Source organism: Crocodylus siamensis, chromosome 1, assembly GCF_052110815.1.
Source record: "Crocodylus siamensis isolate JL-2025a chromosome 1, ASM5211081v1, whole genome shotgun sequence".
In the NCBI taxonomy this organism is placed as follows: domain Eukaryota; kingdom Metazoa; phylum Chordata; order Crocodylia; family Crocodylidae; genus Crocodylus; species Crocodylus siamensis.
In genome coordinates this window covers 356,378,274-356,399,367 of record NC_143395.1, presented here as the reverse complement: position 1 = coordinate 356,399,367, position 21,094 = coordinate 356,378,274, and the positions used below count along the sequence as shown (strand labels likewise).

The 21,094-nt window shown below is 36.8% G+C and overlaps 1 protein-coding gene across 1 annotated transcript in view; it reads left to right on the top strand.

Moving 5' to 3' along the window:
- The window catches only part of PCDH17 (protocadherin 17), a 110,356-nt gene that overhangs the window by 20,847 nt on the left and 68,415 nt on the right, over positions 1–21,094 (top strand). Inside the window, exons 2-3 of the mRNA XM_090024733.1 lie at positions 12,620–12,678; positions 12,822–12,994. Of these exons, the coding sequence (XP_089880859.1) occupies positions 12,620–12,678; positions 12,822–12,994 (232 nt within the window). The remainder of the gene's footprint in view (positions 1–12,619; positions 12,679–12,821; positions 12,995–21,094) is intronic.

Sequence of the window (21,094 nt, the reverse complement as noted above, 5' to 3'; positions counted from 1 at the left end):
AGATTCATTGACCTTTAACTGTTATTTTGGACCATGGTTTTCAAATTCATATTTGCAAGTTAGACTCATGGAGTTAATTTGATAACATTAATGCCAAGTAGATTTTAATGCAATTACTTTTTTTCTTTTTTTCCAATTTTTTTATCCAAAGGTTTTTTTCTTTTTTTAATATAATCAGATTTAATGGTCTGTTGTATATTCTGCTAATCCAGTCAAAGCAGTTATTTAATATTGAATGTGGTTAAAAGTAACTAATGTTCAACTCCATTAAGGCTTCTATTAAATAGACGACTTGCTGAACTTTTTACTGTTATTTTATGCGCGAACTAGTACCTCTTATTAATTATTTCCAGGGGTCTGTGTTACACTGTGATTATACTTACAGGCTCCAATTACACCCAGATTATACAGCATGGCACCAGGGCTAAATAAGCACTAAAATTATGGAGTACTTCAGGTATTCACTCCTTAAATATGTTCCTCCTGGCACAGATGTTATCTCATGTGGGTGGGATAATACACACGCATCCTCCAGCTTGTCTCCTACATGTGTGGTATACAGGTAAAGAGTCTTGTAAAATTACAGGTTACTTAGAACAAGCAGGAAACATGTTGTGATAAGTGAGCAAGATTTAATGTCCTCTCAGTGACAGTATACTGTTTTGTTGTCTGAAGACCATGTAACGAACGGAGCAAGAAGTGATTAGACAGGTGCTTCTTAAGCTAGTGAGATCAATTCCTAATATATTTATACAATATAGGGACAGATGTATGCAGCATAACCTTATAATCCCATTTCACAGCTTTTCCAAGTACTGGGGAGCTCAATAAATAGGAAGCCAATTATACTGGTGGTATAACTCCATTAATAGGATTCAGATCTGCCTTATTGACAAGCCGGTACTGTTAATACGATCCAGTATATTAAATTGACAGGAAAACAGGAACGATAGAATGCAGCAACTGTCTAATTGGTAGGGTAGTTCTTTCAAAAGATTTTTAATGTGGTTTTTATTGACAGCATATTTTCAGTACAGATCTTTGGTGAGCAATGTAAATATATAGGATACAACAGGACCAGTAAGTTAAAGTAGTCATTGTGCTTGTTTTCCATACTTCCATCTTAACTTCGATAGAAGCCGTATCAAACCCTCTCCCAAGATCTTCACAAATGCCTCTTACAGCATCAGTCTAACTGCAATGCTCATAGGCATTTGACATGTTGTGAATTATTTTAAATGTGCTCATCTTTTTTTAAAATGAATAGAAGCAATAGAGAGTAATGCAATAATGTGTCATGAATTTCATTATGTTTATTTATTGACTCTATGATAGCAGAGGCAGAGCTATTGTATTTTCAGCTGGAACTCTTTACATAGTGTGATATTTGGCACCTCTTACTATAGCATGTCTTGCACCTTCTCCAAAATGTAGTTCATCATTAAAAATCATGTTACAGTTAAATAAATATTTTCTTGCTTTTTTTTATACATCTTGTTTGTATTCTCATTGGATACTCACATTTTAGATTCTTTGTCTCAAATCAAAATGAGACTCTAAGACCTGCTAATGAAAAACATCCATCTCACGGCAAAAGGAAATAAGATTTGGATCTGAGAAGTCTTTTCTCTTAAATCCCACTTCAGTAAAAGAGGAGGCTTGAAGATAGGCTACCACTTGTTTCCCACATTCTTTTCTTTATCAGTGGCTGCAAAGATTGTCTCTTACATCTTCTATTGCAGAGGATGTTAAAACAAAAATAAGAATTGGCATGGTTGGCTGAGAGCTTTCCCTCGGAGTGTGGGAAAGACCTGATTCTGAAGAAATGACTTTCTCTCAGGGTTTTTTTATTTCAGATGGGAAAATCTGTTTTTCCTCATCTTTACTTGTCTTTGTCTTCTACTTCTTTAGGAGGGAAACCAAAAAAAATCTGGCCAGGTCAGACTACCTTTCTTCTAGCTTTTACAGCCTTAGAACTCCATTTAACTATCTCTAAAATCAATGGATATGGATTAGGTTGTATGCTTGCAAGTCCTTTTTTATACCCCACACTCCTATTTTTGTTGGGCAGAGTTCTGTTATTTTTTATATGCCTTTGGGGCACTTACGCACAATTTGCAGTTTTGTTATCCTCTATTACCCGTGTAGCTTGGACACATACTGTACTCAGGTATATTAAATATACATGGTAGGTTTTGTATTTGCCACAGCTATGCATGCCTAATGTACATTCATAAGTTACAAAACTGTAGCCAGAAAAGAACACATAGTTAGTGGGTATTACACCCCACAGGAGGAGACACCTCCCCTGTTTTAAATGTTTAGGGCACTTGCCTTAAAAGTGGGAAATTTGGGTTCCCGGTTCCCCTTACCCAAACAGGTTTTGAACATGCATATCCTTTGACTACCCAGCATAATGTTTTAATCACCAGGGTAGGCATTATGAAACAGTCCTTTCCAGCTGAAGCTTGTCCCCTGAGCAGCCAAGGGAGGAAAATATGCAAAACCAGGATGGAAAGCATGAACTCTTGGGTTTGTAGCTTAATGAGATGGATGCTGTCCTGGAAGAGAACAGTCCATGTGTTCTAGCCTCATATTCCCAGGTAGAAACTTCCATATCACTAAGTCAACGTATCTCCAAAAAGGCGACCAGGGTTTCAGACTGCCTCAACAATTCTAATACCAATATTAGGTATAAAATATGGGAGGTAGTAGTTCCACTCTTCTCAGGGCTTGTTAGGCTTCATCTGGCATATTATATCCAGTTCCAGGCTCTGGATTTCCAAAAAAAAAGATGTGGAACAAGTTAGGGTCTAAAGACAGATGATCAACATTATAAAATGGTTTGAATACAAGCCTTACAACGAGAACTTGAAAGAACTAAGCATGTTCAGCTTGCAGAAAAGGTAATTAAGAGAGGACATGGTAGTTGTCTTGCAGCTGAAGGCAGGATCCTTAACAATGGATTTAAACTGCAGCAGAAAAAGATTTAGATTGGATAGCAGACTTTGCTATCACAGCAATGAAACAGTGAAATAGACTGTTTAGGGAAGTTGTCTTCATCAAGGTTTTCAGTAACAGGTTGGATAATCATTGGCTAGGGTTGATTTGAGAGTAGCAGTGCCACCAGTGTGGTTTGAAGAGCAACAGCTGGAAGGCCCAGGAGATTCCGGCCACAAGCACAGACAAAGAGACCTCCCAAAGCATCATTCAGAAACCATGAATAGAGCTTAGCATCCCAGAGAAGATAAGAAATAGGAAAGGACCATACTCAGCTGCAGGAGAATCATAATCAGCTTGGTTAAAAATGAAGATTAAAGGAGCTGGTATAAAATTGATGGAGGGGATGAGAAGATAGAAAAGGGAGTTCTGGCTCTCTCTTTAGAGTATGTGATACATAGATTTGTGTTCCCAGGTTGCAGAGTGGAGCGTACCTGGTTATCCCATGCTTCTGTGCTTTTCTGGTCACGATGTGTGGCAAGGAAGGAATATCTTCCCCTCTTGTGTGCTATGGGTGTCTAGGTTTTTCTCTCTTTTTTTTTCTTTCCTCAGAAGCATTGGGTATCAGCCATAGACAAGGCTGGGAATTTGCCTGCGGTTTGCGAATAAGGTTTAACACACCCAGAGGTTCCAGGCTAGAGGCTCCTGCTCCTCTGCTCAGGTTTTGCACGTACACTTATGTATCTACAGTACATGGGTAAGAGAACTGCAAACTGTGTGTAAGTTCCAAAATGACATTTAGGTGTACAAAGGGTAATAAAATCCTGCCACGTATGCCTTATGTGTTTGTGAATAGACTGTTGCCAGAATTTGGCAAATAACAAATGATACTATATGGATGGGAGACTGACTTGGCCAGGTGAACCTATGTTCTTTCAGTTACAGATTCTTAAATCAGATGGTTGGAGAGGTGGATAGCATTTATTCTTCTGATTGTTCTTTTTTGGGGGGGAAGGGGAATGTCCATAGGTTTAAGCAACCTGTAGCTTTGTTATAATAATACTGCTTCCTTTGAGTGAGACAGAAAGAAAGGAATGAGGGCCATGGGCAGCCTTTCAAAAACTGCACCAAGCGCAGAAGCTGGTAGTAGCCATCATCCTATGGTTATTTTATTATTTTTGCTGTTGTGTGTTTCTTAATGTGAAAGTACTTTTGCCCAATGTTACATCTTATTTTAAAATTTAATATAAACACAGTGAGGTTCTTTTAACAGAGAATTCATTTTACAGTCAGTAGAAGCTTTTTTGGTATGTCATATAAAATATGCCTCAAAGATGCACTTCCAGAAAAAGATGAAAGTGTAGAATAGAATAGGACAATTGCCTTAGATTTATTTAGAATGGCTAGAATCGCCTGGCTTTTTAATTTTGTCCTTCAAATAAGTAAAATGCTTCATTAGTGATTTATGTCCAACTCATTGTTTCCTGTTGGGCCAGTATTTTCTGTTAATGGAAAACATCTGAAGTTTTTAGACTCAAATTGAAAACTAAGTCTTCAGGCCAAGTAAACATACTCAGCAGCAATCTTACTACGAATTTTTTTTGTGAAAAAATGTACTGTCTCAGACAGTTTCTAACAAAATGAAGGTAGTTGCCCTTGCAAAACTAGATTTGGCAGAATACTTCATTTGTTTTGTGAAGTGATTGCCAACATATCAGATCTTTGTTGTTCATAGGAGAGGAAAAATACCTGGAATTACAGTTTTTAGAGAAAAAACTGGAAGGTGCTTGAACAAGATACTAAGTGGCAGTTGGGTAAAGGGGAGAGATGTTTCATTTCATTTTCTAGTAATGTTTAATTAAAAAGATGTTAGAGTCAGCAAAGACATTTTGCTTTATTATAGTTTCAGCTATGAACACCTACATAAAATAGACCTGCACTGAATCATTTCTGAAAATGTGATACTTGTTCTTGTAATTCTGAGAAAAAAATGAATATTCTAGTAGCCTAAAATTCATAAATCTGATTAATGTTAAATCTTTTTTGGATTTTAATACAATTCTTCTTCTAATAGGACAAATATTTTTGGGTATAAGTAATCTGGAATACTTGAACGCTGTTTTTCTTTAAAATTTTCTGCAGTTTTGTTGTTTTCAGACTAATTTTTTCAAGGGGAGCTGTTTAATCGAAAGCTGGAAAATTCTGCCTTCTTTTTCTAATTGTCTTACATAAGCTACTTTGAAACTAAGCAATAGTGAATTTCAGACTGCAGAAGTTCAGCATAACAATAGTTTGAATTGACAAAGCAATTCTGAAATTATAGTTATCCAAACTCTACATATGTGCCATCTTCCAAATTTGCACCAGTAAAAATAATTGCATGCCTAGCCTGGAATTCTTTGCATTAAAAATGTAGAGGTAAAGTTTGGGCCCTTTGAATTTTGGATCTTCCCATATGCAAAGAAGTTTCTGGATTTCTAACATTGACACATGTCATTTCTTTTCTGTTATTAAACCCAGAGAAGATGTCTCTGGGAAAGGAAATCTCTAGATTTTCTTTATTGTTCCACTGGGGAAGGGTGGTGTATTCTTGAACCATGTAGAATATATGGGATGCTCTCTTTTTTCCAATGATCTTTGTTGAAAGAATAGAATCCCTAGAGCCATCTTGGAAATTCATTTCTACAAAACATTAAAAAGTCATTTCAACTGGAGAAGATTTCATCATCTATATTCCTTGTGTTCATAGTTTTATAGAAATTAGAAACAGAAAATAATTATTAGTTCGGGACCTCCCTCAACACTGAAATTAAGCCTTGTAATTCTTCATTTGATGCTTTATCCAGTTGTGTTTAAAATATTTCCCCTTTTTCTTAAATTAATCTCTTTTGCAAGTAAACTAATTAAACCTAACTAAAAGACTTTTAAATGTGTATATGTATTAGTTTAAACTTGAAAACTGAGTGTTACTCAGTAATGGTACTGGTGTACTGAAACCCCATAGCATAACATGAGTGTATGCAGGTGAGTTCCATGATGTACAATATACAGTTTTCTAGGACTAGCTTCTTTGTCACTAGCTTCTTAGTAACATTTCTGTGTACACTGCTAGATCCCTCTCTAGCCCAATGCATTTGTCATTTTTAATCAGTGAAACTGATGAATCCAGCTCAAAGTAACTCTACTTTTGTTTTTAGTAACTGGTGGCAAGATGGGTTAGTGCTATTAATCTGCTTACTTAAGTGTAGGGAATGACACTTCATTATAGCCCTTGGGTTGGTTAATCTATTCCCCAGCATAGCAGCTCTCCTGCTGTGTTCTGTGTGGGAACTTTTGACCCGCACTGAGCCTGTGTCAGAAAGGGGGTAGTCACTACTCTGTACCAGTGCATTTGAACCTGGTGAAGAAACCATAGTATGTAGGGTAGGTAAAGGAGTCCCATTGTTTCCATTCCATCTTTGCCCCTTTATGCATTGGCTGTGTGGAAAATTCTAATTATATGAAACAATTGTTGAACCTATCTACTACATTTTGTTCTCACAAGGGTGACCAGCAAATGGTTTCCCAGAAAACAGAATTATCAGAGGAACTGTTTGCACATGTATACCAGATGCACAAACTTTTTGCTTTATAAAATCCTGATATACACACACAGGGCACATCTACACATGCATCTAGTGCAACTGAATATAGTTCAACCCAACTAACAGTCTACATGTGCGTTTAAACGCAGTAATTTACTGCACTGCCGGATACCACTTGTATCTGACAGGACTATCCAGCAGTGCGGTAAATTAGTCTACTTTACCCTAATTACCATGTACATGTAGATGGTGATGCTTTACTGAGCAACAAATTAGTCTGCTGTGCAGTAAAGTGTCTCATGTAGATTTGCTCATATCATACTTAGTAGGTTTTTAGTTTGTCCTTTTACTTCCTTCCTGCACAAAACCGTTGAAAAAAATGTAATAGAATAGTAATTCTGAACTAAATTTTCTAAAAGGCTGTAAATTTGTTAAAGAATTTACAGTTTTTTGGAAGGGATGAATTCACATGTTGACCAAAATATTTGGCTGACTCAAAATACCAGTTTTTGGGGGTGGTACTCTTCCAAGAATGTTGCATTCCACACACAGACTCAAATCCTTGAGAAATTTTATGAATAAAGAATATAGTTGTGTTACTGATATTGCATATGTATACCATGGTCCCCTGTGATGACAAGGCCAGTGATGCAGTTTTTTAGAGGCCACTGTAGGAACTGCCAAGGGTAGGAAATATGAATACTCAATAAATTGGTATATTATACATTATTCTTTCTCAAGACCATTTGGAAGTGGATCAGTTTTATTGGATCCATGAGATGAAGCTATAAAAACACAGCCTTTCCTTTGAAAGAAGAGGTATGGGCTGTTAAGATACAGTTCTCCATACTGAAAGAGCATCTCACAAATATTTTCATTAAACATTTTACACTTTATAGATGCATGTCTCTGCTTTTACCTCCAACAAATCATTATGGTCTTACCATAACGTCCCATAATGGATGAGGCAATAGCCAGTTCCTAAGCAGACTATAGTATCGTAGCTCAAAAAAATAGAGACCAAATTCTCTGCTGGGGTATTTCCAGTGACTTCTACAGTTCAACTGGATTGATGTGCTTATGTGACAGCAGCACTCGTGGTCTCATCCTTGGTTCGTATGATGTAAATTTGTGAAACTGGAAAAATCAATCTGTTCCATGTAACTGAGTTCAAAAGTTAGTAAGTAATATAGACATAAGATATTGTACTAATAATGTCTATCACTTTAATCACCCAGAAAAATCTGGGTATTCAGAGTGCAACAGAAAGGCTTTTTTAATAGGTAATAGCTTTTTCAAAAGCAATAGTTTTCTTAGAACTACAGTTGTGCAGTATAAAATGATGTGATTAATGCATCTGCTGAAATTATTCCAATGAAGTTTAATGAAAACATAGAATATCTTTCAAGGGGGTTATATATATGCACACACACATATATAAAAAACCTTTTTTTAAATGTCTGACTATTCAGTAAGGCTGGGATTGTCAAATCAACATAAAGAATTAAGGTATCCAAATCTCTCTGAAGTTGAATGCAAGTTCAGTGTCTAATTCCCTTAGTCTTCTTGGAAACTCCCACCCTCTCAACTTTATCATTAATGGATATGCAGTATATGTAAGCATTTTGCCCTCTTGTGGTTGCTTGCAGCTTACAGTACCCTGATATAGCTTATCACTGATGTGGGTTTTCCACTAGTTTGTATGGTAAGGTTTATGTTTATGGAAATAAAGGAGGAAGATTCTACATCCAGCTATTCAGGTATTGGTGGTTTATCTAATAATTATGTTTATTCTTTTGTAGCAATGGACATATTTTAGGATGACCCCCACCTGTTTGTTTTTTCTGCAGTGTACAGTATGAAGAAAATTGTTCAAAGTATTATTGAGCTGCAAGTCAGTAACAATTACTTTGAGTATGGAAATTTTCAGTAGCAGCTCTGTAGTTAAGATTGCAATTACAGTTTAAACCCTACTTTTCTCGCCCCTTAAACTTGGCATAGGAAAACTTTATTTATCTGAAGACATTATTTTCACTACTTACACTAGATTAAATACGTGAGGAGTACCAAGTGCACTTTAATATTTATATTCAATGTATATGTATCAAAGAATGTTAGTTAACCCCCCCTGAATATTTAGAAGAAGGAAAATGAATACTCTCAAACTGTCTCTAAATGTGTATATATTAAGCATTATATCCAATATTAAAAAAAAATAATGTGCCTCCTTGTGCCCAATTACCATCTACCAGAATTATGCTTACACCATAATATTTACAATACTAGACATTTTGTAAATCTTAGATCAGATCTTTGATCCTACCCTGGCTCTCCTCTGCTTTTCTGGCAGCCCAAAGAGTGGAGAAAGCTTATTTAAAAAATGTATTATGTTTCCTTTTGGATAGGCAAATCCCTAGGTTATATAAATCTGGCAAGTTCCTTGAACACTACACATTCTTGTCCCTTTTGGCACTGAAGGCTGTAGGGAGCATAGGCAGAATATACTCTTAGGAGGACAAAATACATACCAGCATAGTATGGCTCTGGGACTTCTCTAACTTTTGTGCTAGGAGTCAGTTCAACTACAGATATTGCATGAAGAGAGCAAAATTTTGATGAAAAATCAATTCTGAGCCTATGAAATATAAATGGAATTTAAATATGTACTAAATAACGTTGCTCCTCTTTTTCTTCCTGTAATTAAGTAACATACTAGCCTTGGGAAAGGAATGGATTTTTCTCAGGGAGACAAATATGAGAAGTTGGATATCTCTTGAGAGCGATGAGTGAAGTTATAAGAATTTAGGTAACAAATTGAAAAGGGCATTTTTGGGAGGTGATACATGTGGAGTGGTTTAAGCTGAAGTTAAAATATGATCTACATCTGCAAAATAGCATCTCTTGCAATTGGAGCATGATAACAGAAATGATAATTGGTTTTGTGGTCCATGTCAAAAGTAAACAATGTAGCTTCAGTTTTTTTGAGTCTGAGTAACCTCTTCTGGGTAACCTTTCATCCTAAGTAGTTTGTGATTACAGGAACTTTTTATGTAAGTAAGAGTAAGAGGTTGTTTCCTTTGCCCAATAGTGGTTGGGATGAATGGAAATTGGAAGTTAGTTTTTGGTAGGGTCTACAGGTCATGTATGCTGGGAGGATACATGGTAATTCATTAATATGTGTAGACCATAATGGAAATGTAGATGTTGCAGAGTAGGAGACCATAACTGGGTTTCTTTTCTATACGCTGATATTGGCAGTGACATGAGAGAAGAATTAAGGTTGTTTTTGGTGTATGTATGAATATTTAAGTGATTGCATAAACTATAAAAATATTTAAATATGTCTTCCTTAATTATATGATTTTTATTGTTATGCCTTTAAAGGCCTATTTTTAAACAGTATCATTGATGTGAATACATTAGAAGTTATTTGTTAAGGGATGAGCTTAATACTGTATACATAAAAAAGTTAAAAAGGGTTTTTGTCCTGTATTAGGTGAGCAAGGTCAGGTTTTCTAAAGAGCCAAGCACCAAACAGCTCCCACTTGGGTACCATGTACTTTGATAGATTTAGCTTGATTTCCTGCAACTTCTTTTTTTAGAGTACTTTTGAAAAGATTCTTGCTCTGAGAACTTCTGAAAAGCTAGCCCTAAGGACTTGCCCAAGGTCACAGAGTGCCAGTGGCAGACAGTTGTGACTAGAACCCATGACTTCTGAGATCTAGCTTTGCAGAGTAGGGCTGTCCAACCTCAAAGCAGGGGCTGCATTAGCAGGGGCTGAATACCATGGGGACAGTGCTAGTAAGGTCTGTATGCCCCACATGTGCCTGCAGGTGGGTATGCAGGTGGGTATTGCAATATCCACGAAGGTGGCCCTCTCCTACTCTGTTGCACCACACATGCATGGTTGGGCACTCACTCATGCAGAGTATTACCCCACCTCACCTTCACCTGCCACCAGGCTTTCCTATGGCACCAAGTCTCATGGGCACTCCAGGATGCCAAATACTCTGGAACTGTGGGCTGTGCCATGCCATACCATGCTGTCCTGCCCCCTCAGGGAGGGGCATACACCGGGAGGAAGCGGAGCTCTGAGACCATGGCTACTGCTGCAGCTGAATTAAAAAGGGCAGCAGCAGCCAGGTGGGACTCCAGAGGCCACATGTTAACCACTTGTGGGGCCACATGTTAACCACTTGTGGGTTGCACACTACTTGGGGTGCCCATTGGACATGTGTGGTCTAAAATGTTTCCTCTTTTCATAGGTTATACCCATGAATTGTCCCCTAATACCATTCCATTTAACCTTTTAGATCCTAATAAAATCAGCTGTTGTAAGTACACACAGAGCCCTGCATTTGATAGTCCTGTGCAATCTTAAGACCACAAAAGTCATTTGGAAACACAAGACTAAACATTTTATGCAGTGTTTTGAAAACAGAGGAGTAAAGTCCGATTCTACTGTCAGGCATATGGCTTTCATTGCTATATATCCTAAAGAAAATTCACACATGTGCAAAATCCAATTATTTTTAAAACAACATATGCAGTGATACACACTCCAGATCTGAAATTAGAAACTGCTTGAGAATCTTAACACAAAGTGCCTGATAATACCAACTGTCTGTGCCAAAGACTTAACAAGCAGTAAGAAGCACAGTATAAATAATCTTTATTAACTGGTGGATGGGAACATCTCTTTTACAAAAACAAATAATTTGTAGGATTATTTTAAATCACTTAAGATACACAAGGAAGAGAGCCAAGTCTGATTTTGTACATTCTTTTAAGAATGAGAGTTGCTTGACTGTGGTCTGTAGCAAGCAACATAGAACAGTAGGTTTTACACATGCGGTCACATTTTTCTAAACTGCCAGTATCCCATGCAGTCCTGTTCACAGCAGTTAGTAATCCTTATAATGGTGGACATTCATAAATTTGCACATAAAAAACCCCAACAAACCTAAGAAATAAAGTTGGGAGGGGAGAAAACAAATATTTAAGAGACCAGTCATTTATGTAAACACTTGTCGTGCAACATTAAACCTTACCTTGGGCCTTCTGCTTCATTAATTGAGTGCTCTCTGTGTTACTGATACTTATGCTCTAGGTGCTGTTGCAAACTCATAGCTTCTGCGGAGCATAATGGCATGATATGAAGTGATGCAGAAAACAGTAGAAGCTTTGTCAGTAGGTCAGCTGCAAGAAGTGACGTGTATGACTGTACAGTATATGGAGTTTTGTGAAAGATGCAGTCTCTCTTTCTCCCAAAGAACTTTAGTTGATGATACAAGGGGAATTCAGTTCCCTCTGGCAGAACTCCATGTTGGTCTGTATGCAGTAAATACTCTTGCTTCTACAGTTACTTAGCTCATGCTGCTAAAAATATACCATCACAGACTTCATAAATTATCTCCTTTTTAAAAAAAATACTTAGCAACAACAATCACTTGATGTTCTTGTTTATATACAATCTCATTGTTTGAAACTTCTATTAATACTGATGAAAATTAATTAGAAAGGAAAGAGCAACATATGTAGTACTTGTATTTGTTTCCAACAGTATTTAAAAGGAAAGACCCATAAGCCACAAACACAAACAGACTTAAACAACCTATTCCCCTCCCCAGTTCAAGAACAATGTAGCTGTTCCCGTGAAATTATATTACAGCAGTAAGGGCATCTGAATCTCAGAAGATGGTGTTATTATACCTAAAAATTAGAATGATTGAATAATTCACTTTTGTAATATGCGAAAGTTAGGTAATTTTTCCTCTCCTCTTCAATAACCATGAGTCTTAACATCTGACTAATGAAAAAACATAAACTGTGTCATCTGTCAGGTTACTAACAGAGACTGCCACTTATTGGAGCCTCATTGTTTACTTTAGCAGGTAATTTGTGGACCGGAATCATTTAATTGTTCTGAGCACATAATTACATGCCAGCATTTTCCAATTTAATTAAAATGTACAAATCTGAAGATTAAGGGAATTTTTGAATTATTAATCATTTCTCCTCTAGGAAATCTTGTTGCTCTGCAGGAGATTTGTCCAGTGTACAACTATACGTATTTTTTTCCTTCTCTTTCACAGACAGACAATTTTCCCGCAGAGCCCAATTACATGGGCAGCAGGCAGCAGTTTGTTCAAAGGTAAGGCCTATTAAATAACTTTCTCGGCTTCCCCATTTGCATTCTTGTCAAAATTGCTTTGCCAGAGAGTACAATTCAAATTGGAACAAGTAAATACAACTCTCTCTCTCTCTCTCTTCTCTTTCTCTCAATATGTATTTCAGTAGCTCCACGTTCAAGGACCCAGAAAGAGCCAGCTTGAGGGACAGCGGGCATGGGGATAGTGATCAGGCTGACAGTGACCAAGACACTAACAAAGGCTCCTGCTGTGACATGTCTGTTAGGGAGGCACTCAAGATGAAAACTGCTTCAACTAAAAGCCAGCCGCTCGAACCAGGTGAGTGAAGTCTCCAATGCCTACAAAGTATAAAGCTTAAGCAATCATTGTAAACCTATTAGTACAACAGTTGCAGGAATAGTCCATTGATAATACCATTAGAGGAAATAATAAATCTTATAGCCAAACCAGAGTAAAAACTTTCAATATCTTGCAGTATAATCATGCATTGAAACTGCAGTATTGTTTGTTATTTTTACCCCAAAGTAGATTAAAATAATATTAAAAAAAAATAGTAGTTTTCCAAAATGACTATACTTTATCTTCAGGGACGTTGCCAGTAATATATTGTGTACAGTCTTTCTGCCCAGGCATGCTTTGCAAATTCAAATCATCAGATTCATCATCTACAACAGATAAAACAATAATCAGTCCTATCCATTCTTCATTTAGTCTGGAGAGAGAAAAAGGAAAAGATTTGGTGATCATAAAAGTAGATGAGAAAGAAGTTTAGTTCATAACTGGACTTTCCTATTGTAGTATTGATTTTACTATTAATAGCAACATAAGAAGTGAAGTATCAATAAATGGCAGAACGTTATTTTTCAGTATAATTATTTAATTCACACCCTCAGCATCTCAAATAGGTATCTGCGTAGTTACCAAAATAGTTTTTTTCTAGAGTGGTGCTAGTGGTCTTGCATACATTGTGACAAATAAGCATGTTTATTTCTTCAAAATTGGTGTCCATTTCATTCTTTCCAAATGCATTTTAACTAGCTGCAATGTCCTTTAAAAACAACACAACACTTCTTAACAATATCAGCCAAACTGAATACTCCAGCCATATCTGTGTTTGTGTGTTTTGCTTGTATTCACATAAGCAGCGAGGAAATACACAACTGAGTTATTTTGGATTTACTTCACATACCTGTTAGTCATTTTAGTTTCTTCTATGGAAGATGATTCACAGAGTTAGGATATTTAAATTCTGATTAATTAAGCCATTCTTAATGAGAAACTATATTTATAATTAAGCAGACATACATTATAAGATTTTTATTAATTGGTGATTAATTGGAACTAGATTTTTGCCTCTAGCATAGTCTGATCTGTAGTATATTCATCAGCAAATACATGCTCTGCTTCATTTTTCTGATCATGTTGAGATTGCAATATAATTTTTGCTGTGTAGAATATTTAGAGCGCTGCAGTATAATTTATTCTGTATATATTTGAGGGTTGACCTCACACAGGACCTTGTTTTCCAAGTAATAAATGCCAGAAAGATTATTTTTTCCTGACCTTTTACCACAGTGACTCTCAGCTTATAATTGGACATTGATCTGTATAAAGATGCAGTATTTGATTTTTTTTCTTAATGAAACTGTATGAACATGGATCTAAGTTTCTCTGTTGTGTATGCTAAGAGGGGACAGCATCTCCAGACTTTTGTATACATAAACAGACCTGAAAATGAAGTAGAATCTCAAAAGACTAAAATATACGATTAGGATTTTTTTTCCTAATCTAAACAAAACAGGTGCCTTTTTAGAAAATGATTAAAAAACCTAGTTCCTACTATTGCACTCTGTGCAGCAGCATGCTGTGCACATCAAGTCAGGCGAAGGTCAAAATGCAAGAAGACTAGTAAGCAAATTTAGTCAACCATTCCTACTGCTTATTTTTGTAATAATGCAAGGACCTATTCCGAAGTTTGCATTTGTCATCATCTCTAGATGAGGGGTCCTATTCATCAAAAAACAACTCATGCGATTGGCTCAGATGAATTCAATTCAGGAATTGAATTGCTTAATATCAGCAGGAGGTACTTGCATGAATCTTTCTTGGTGCAAAAAAATTACATATAGATATAAAAACAGCAAGAGTATCCCTTTTTCATGTGGAATTAAAAAGCAGAGTAGTATCCATTTGTTGCTTCCTGTTAACTAAGTAATAAAATGAATACTGAAGAATATACTTAGTACATCTTATAGACTAAAACCTACAACAAGGTCCATACAGATACAGAGAGATTCGCCCTTTGTTATTGCAGTTTGCTCCCAGTGAAATCAATTATTGTTTTATCATTGATTTTACCGTGAGGTGTATTGGAATGGGTATACTTTTTTCCTTATAAAATAGAGAAATGGGATTTGTTTTTTCAAATGAGTCAGGTGTAAGGGGGAAGGGGAAAATGTGAAAAGTAATATCAGAATCTTATTTTTCGTAAAGAAAAATTGACTTCTAGAAAAAGGAGATGGTAAACTTGTCAGAAAATGGCTTAAAGGGGAGTCAGAAGCATTTGCTCTTTTAACGTTTCAGGTCGTGCTCCAGGACAGAAATCTATTATTTTATAATAAAATTTTAGGTCTGGTGGTGCTTGTTTAAATAGATTTAAAAAGCTGTTACTTTATAGATCTAAGGTCAGTCACAGTTATTAGGTGCTTAGCATTTTGAAAATCAGAAAAGAGCCTAGCTTTGGCTCTTGGTTTTGAAAACTTTGACCTGAATCTGTGTCTGTACTCTTTTGTGAACCATGTCCAACCAGTGCTATCTATAAGGGCATAAGTCCACTAATAGTAACAGTAGTAGTAGTAATGCTACTGCATTTTAAATGCTTGATCATTTAGCCCTCTTCTGGTTTGGGCCACCTACAGCCACTTAATGTGTGCAACCAGGAATAGAGCTCCACCAGTGATAGCAACAATGGAAAAATATCATGAAAATATATTTAATGTGACCAGCCTAGATTGTGTCCTAGCCCACTTTACAGATTGCATCCCAGGGAAACAAAACATGGAGGAAAAAGCCCAGATTATGAAAAAAACACTATCCAGTATTATGAAAAAAACATGATTCTGAGGCCTGAGATCCATAGATGGCAACTTTTGCTTTTTCCTGGATAAGATACTATTAAATTTAGAAGACAGTGAAAATTAGGGCTTTTCCTGGACACTTGACCTTGATGAAGGGAACAGAAAAAGAAACTTTAAAAAAGTCATTGAAGGAGAGACATTTAAAAAATATCACTGAGACAATCTTGTGTAAAAACAAATATGTCCCTTTTACTTATCTCAACCATATCAACCTGCCGTATATTTCAACCCACTACTTCATAAAAATGTTTAACTGTCTTTTAAGCTTATTTAGGCTATATGATTCACTAGTTTCTCTAAGCAACTTCCATATGCTTACTAGTCTTTAAATGGAATGGTTTTGACTACATTTTTTTGTCTAAGCCTTATTTTTTGGATTCTGTCCCTGAGATTTTTAAACCCCTCTGCAGGCAGAACAGTCTGAACTCTTCCCTCCTCCATTAAACACATCAACAACTTTACATACTTTGTTTAAGTTACCTTGGGCATGCCTACATGTTAATTAATGAGCTGTAATTATGGCGCATTAAGTTTAGGACCTGTAATGACAGGTAATGACAGGTACTAACTTAATGTATTGTAATCAGCACTATTGCACATCAATGCAAATAAATGGCCTTTCATGATGTTAATGTGCATTAGATTAAATCTGCTGTGCATTAGCTCATTAGCATGGGTTTTGCCTACCACGCTAATACGCAGTAAAATTAGTCTTATGTAGATGTGTCCCTTGAAAATATTCTCTGATTCATTTAGAACGGCTCATAGTATTTTTCAATTATATATGTATATATAAATAGCGAATCTCCATTTTTTTCCCCTATAGATAGCATGTAAGGGTAGTAGTATCTTTTCGTTGAAAAATTGCCCCAAGCTGAATGTCCTATTCCAGGAGTATAAAAGCATTCATTTGAAGTCCTAACAATTTCTGTGAAAATTGCAGTGCCACAAAAATGTGACAAGTAATGCACATGGCATTGTTCAAACACCATCTTTAATGCCACAAAGCCTGTACTGCTGGCACTTTCGAATGCAGATACCAAAATACTTTGCAGGAGCCCGCATCTTCAGAGGTTTATGAGGACAGCCAAGCACAGAAGAAAGTATCAATTAGCTAGCTGTCTGAAGAAACCACCAGGGATTTCCCCGCTCCTCTTGTGCTGGGAGTGCAGAGCCATGCCTCACCTGTTCACAACTTCTATTGCCAGAAAATCTGATCAGCTTCACTTCCAGGCCAGAATGGATCCCTGTCACCTGCTCAACCTGTGGCTTCTGATCCAAATGACTTGGTTTTAGAAAGTAATGAGGACACCATAGAAAATAACCATAGTTGTAAGTCAATTCATTTTCACCTAAATGGAGGAACAAACAAAGCTATGGTTAAAATTTTTGTTTGTTTTGGCTATAAGCTTAACCACTCACTAGCTCTTGACTGGTGATGACCTTATTTTATGTAATTCCTTTGATTTCTGTAGTCTGGCAACTATTACATGTTCCTCACAAAGGTCTCTGGCTCAAAACTGGGCAGAAACATCCCCCTCCTCAGAGCCCTCCCTCCAGCTTTGCTTGTGATGCGGATGTGAAAAGAACAGATATTTTTGGCTTGGGAGGAGACTCTTGAAGGCGAATTCCTGCCCTATTCCTTGGGCAGCAAAGACAATCTTGTTTATAGGGAAAGAGCATTGACTACATGTTGATCTATAAGCCCAACTTATCCTCTCTCAGGCAGTAGAGTTTGGAGTGCCATACAGACTCCCTGGGGGCATGTGTGGGAGTCGGGGAGTGAGGAGCAGAGTCTTCTGGGATGCTGGAAGACAAAGTCATGCCCTGTGATACTCTGGGTAACTGGACAGGCATTACATGTGGTACTGGAAATTGTCGCACTTCTGAAAAGTTGCTGTTGTAAAGAACTAATGTTTCTTTAGTGGGAACACAATAGTCTTAAAAAAAATGTGCTTGAATGCCTGTATATCAGTACAGTACAGTATCTAACCAGTAGCTAATATAAAAAAAAAAACTCATTTATTTTGATTTGTATTTTAGACTTTTTTTAGTGTATTCTAGTATTTTTTTTGCCTTATATTTAGTTTAGCCATCCAAAGAACTAATAAGCCCTAAATACTTTTCCTGGTTTCTTCTATTTTTATTTTGATTTATGCTCCCCGTGCTTTCTGCTTTCTTCTACATATTTTTATTTTATTGTTGAAATTATCATAGAGATCAGAAACCTTTGACTCTGATAGCCTTGTTGTTTATTATTTGCTATATCAGTAAGTATGGTATCATAATTTCAAATATATGATTAGTACCAAAGTTTGGCTTTCATCTGCTCCTGTAGCCATTAGAGGGGAGTTTGCATTTGAGTTCTTGCCTGGTTAACAATAGCATAACAATCACATTGGAAAGGAGAGGAAGGACAGAGGAGCATCCTTGGAATAAGATTAAAAGGAAACTCTAAATGTTCATGTCCCCTAAGACCTATAGTCTCTTGTTCATTTCTCTGCAGTTTTCAGCTCAGTTACAAAATATAGCTAACCAGTTCAAAAGCGCTGAAATGTCAAAGAAACAAAAAAGCAGCAACACTAAAATATAGCACCACTTCTTCTGCACACCAAAACTACATATACTCATATGCATTATAATTGAAGTACTTCTGATTACAGCAACCTTACAAGCAAACAATTATCAGTGTTTTACATCCCAAAGGTATTTCTCAGTTCTTCAGTGGGCACATCAAGATGAACATGCATGGGCATTTCCTTGGGGACAAATAGCAGTGACACATAATTGTGCTGCTGCTATTTGTCCCTGGGGAGCACCCCCGAACGTGTGCTCTGGCACATGGCAAATTCCCCAGGTGGGGTAAGGGAGGCTGGGGTCAGCACCTGGGCTGGCCCCAGCAGCCTTACCTGGGGCCCTGGGGGCTGCAGCACTGGCAATCTGGGCACACATAGCCTGGCCAGCAGTTGCAGCATGGCTCTGGCCAGCCAGGCTCTGGTTTCAGGTGGCACGTGCTGCAGCTAGGTATGCCACCCTGCTTTTTTTTCTGCTTTTTTTTATTTAGACACCAAGATTTCCCAGTATCTAATTTTAGCTCTGCACTGAAAATATGCAGCATGGAGAACCTTTTCATGTGTGTTGCATGCATTTTGCAGTGCCTCAAAGCCTTTTGAGGCACTGAAAACCACACGTTCCTGCTCATGTGGATGTGGCCAGTATGTCTTTTAAAATCGGTTATAACTTTCTTGGTTGTTGATTTTTTCCCCTTATTCTTAGGCAAGAGTGTGATCATTTATTCCTGAAATTCACTACCATACATTGATCCCCTAACAGCAAGCATTAAATTATTAGAATTTTTAATAAATTTTCTGAAGTTCCCAGTGACAGCCTTTTCACAATTCATAAAATCTCTAGGATAATTAATGTCCACTTGGATTTGTTTAACTGAATAAAAAACAGTCTTGAATGGTCAATGCAGAAAGGTCATCATCAGAGACAACTATAATGCCATCACAAATGTTTCCCATGGCATCGGGAATGGTCAGCTCTCATATAATTGCATGCATTTAATAAGTGAGAAAAGCAAGGAGATTGTGAAGACAGATACCTTTTCAACCTTCCTCACAGTTTAATGATTGTCTCTGTTGAGAAACTGATTCAGACTGGTAGGCCTGACACAAACCATGAAATATTTTGTTCAACGTTGTTTCCTCCCTTAAGTTTTTCCCCTGGATAGACTGTCTTCTCACACATCCTATACGCACACAGAATTTGAATAACTGTCAAACTCACTGCTTGTTCTGATAATATCTAAGAATCCTGGCACCTATACCTGTGCTCTGGGGTGGCGGGTGGCATTTAAAGCAACTTTTGGGAGCTGGTCTAATTAAAATGTCTGCAGCGTCTCATGTATTCAGCATCCCATGTTTCAAAATGGTGGTGGCTAGTTTGTACTTAGAAAGAGTCTCTAGTCTTTTAATGTACCATGGATGTATTCTGTATTAGGAGTATCTGTTTCTATAGTTATAGACAGTTTTATTCCCATTGGATTTGTTCCTTATTGTACATTCTCTGCTAGTCATAGTCCTTTCTTGAATTTTATATTTTAAGCAAATAGATTCAATTTTAGGGGCAGGCAGCATTTACTTTGGGAAAAGCTAGATATTAGGTAGCCATACCAGGGAATGCACCTATCTTGATAGCTGCCTCTGATTGATCAAAGTAATTGTCAACACTTTTATAGACACTGGGGTAATATGGCTCTATATAACTATAGAAATTTGTATTAAGACTAAGTATCCACTCTGGATTTTCAGACTTGTAAAGAATAAAGCACGTGTTTTTCTTAATTTTACCACAACCTTTACCAGTTTTTTTACCAGCAAATTCATGTGGTTTTTATACAAACCAACATGGGTTTCATCTTCTTTGTTCTGTAAGTAGATTTTTCAAGTAAACTGCACTTGTAAACTTAAGAGTGTAGACACCCTATCACTGGTCTCTTCCTCCTCAAGGAAGTTCTAGATGCAGTGAACAGGTTGAACTATATATTTCCTCCACTGGTATTTTACATTTGGATACATTTTCCATTTTTGATTACGGGAATACTCAGAAACGTTTTGTAGAAGTCTACTTTTTGTTAATGTGATGTTTGAGCAATGATCTCTACAACTTCCAGTCCTTTTGGAATACATATAGCAATAAATATCTGATTAAAGATTTTAAAGTAGGACAAACCAAAAACAGACTTTCTGAAAAAAAAAAACAAACAGAAATGAGATAGTCTCTGCAATATTCTGGACCTCTAACATCTTATTCAGTTCTCTTATCTGAGACCAAAACACATAGGAAGGTAGCAACACAAGATTTAACTCAGTAATTCCTATATCACCTGTGTCAGGCAGGAGGTCAGACTAAATGCTTATAATAATTCTTTCTGGCCTTAGATCAATTAACCTATGAAGACCCTATGTATTTATATTATATGATGAGGAAGATTCTATTTTGTATACATTAAATTGAGAGTTCTTTATCATCTAATTTTACTTAGGATTTAAAGAATGGTGATTTTAGGGTTTTTTTGCATCACCCTTTTAAAGCCCTGTTCAGAATCATTCTGCTGTAACTGGCTGTTGGATTCTTGGAATTCATTAATATTACGTACAGTCTTTGTTCATTGTTGCTGCAACAACAGGAGATGAGCTCTCAGTACTCAGTAAAATGAGGCGTTTCTATGGAAAATCATTATCGTCAGCTAAGAACTGTTCTTTCAGCTTCTTTA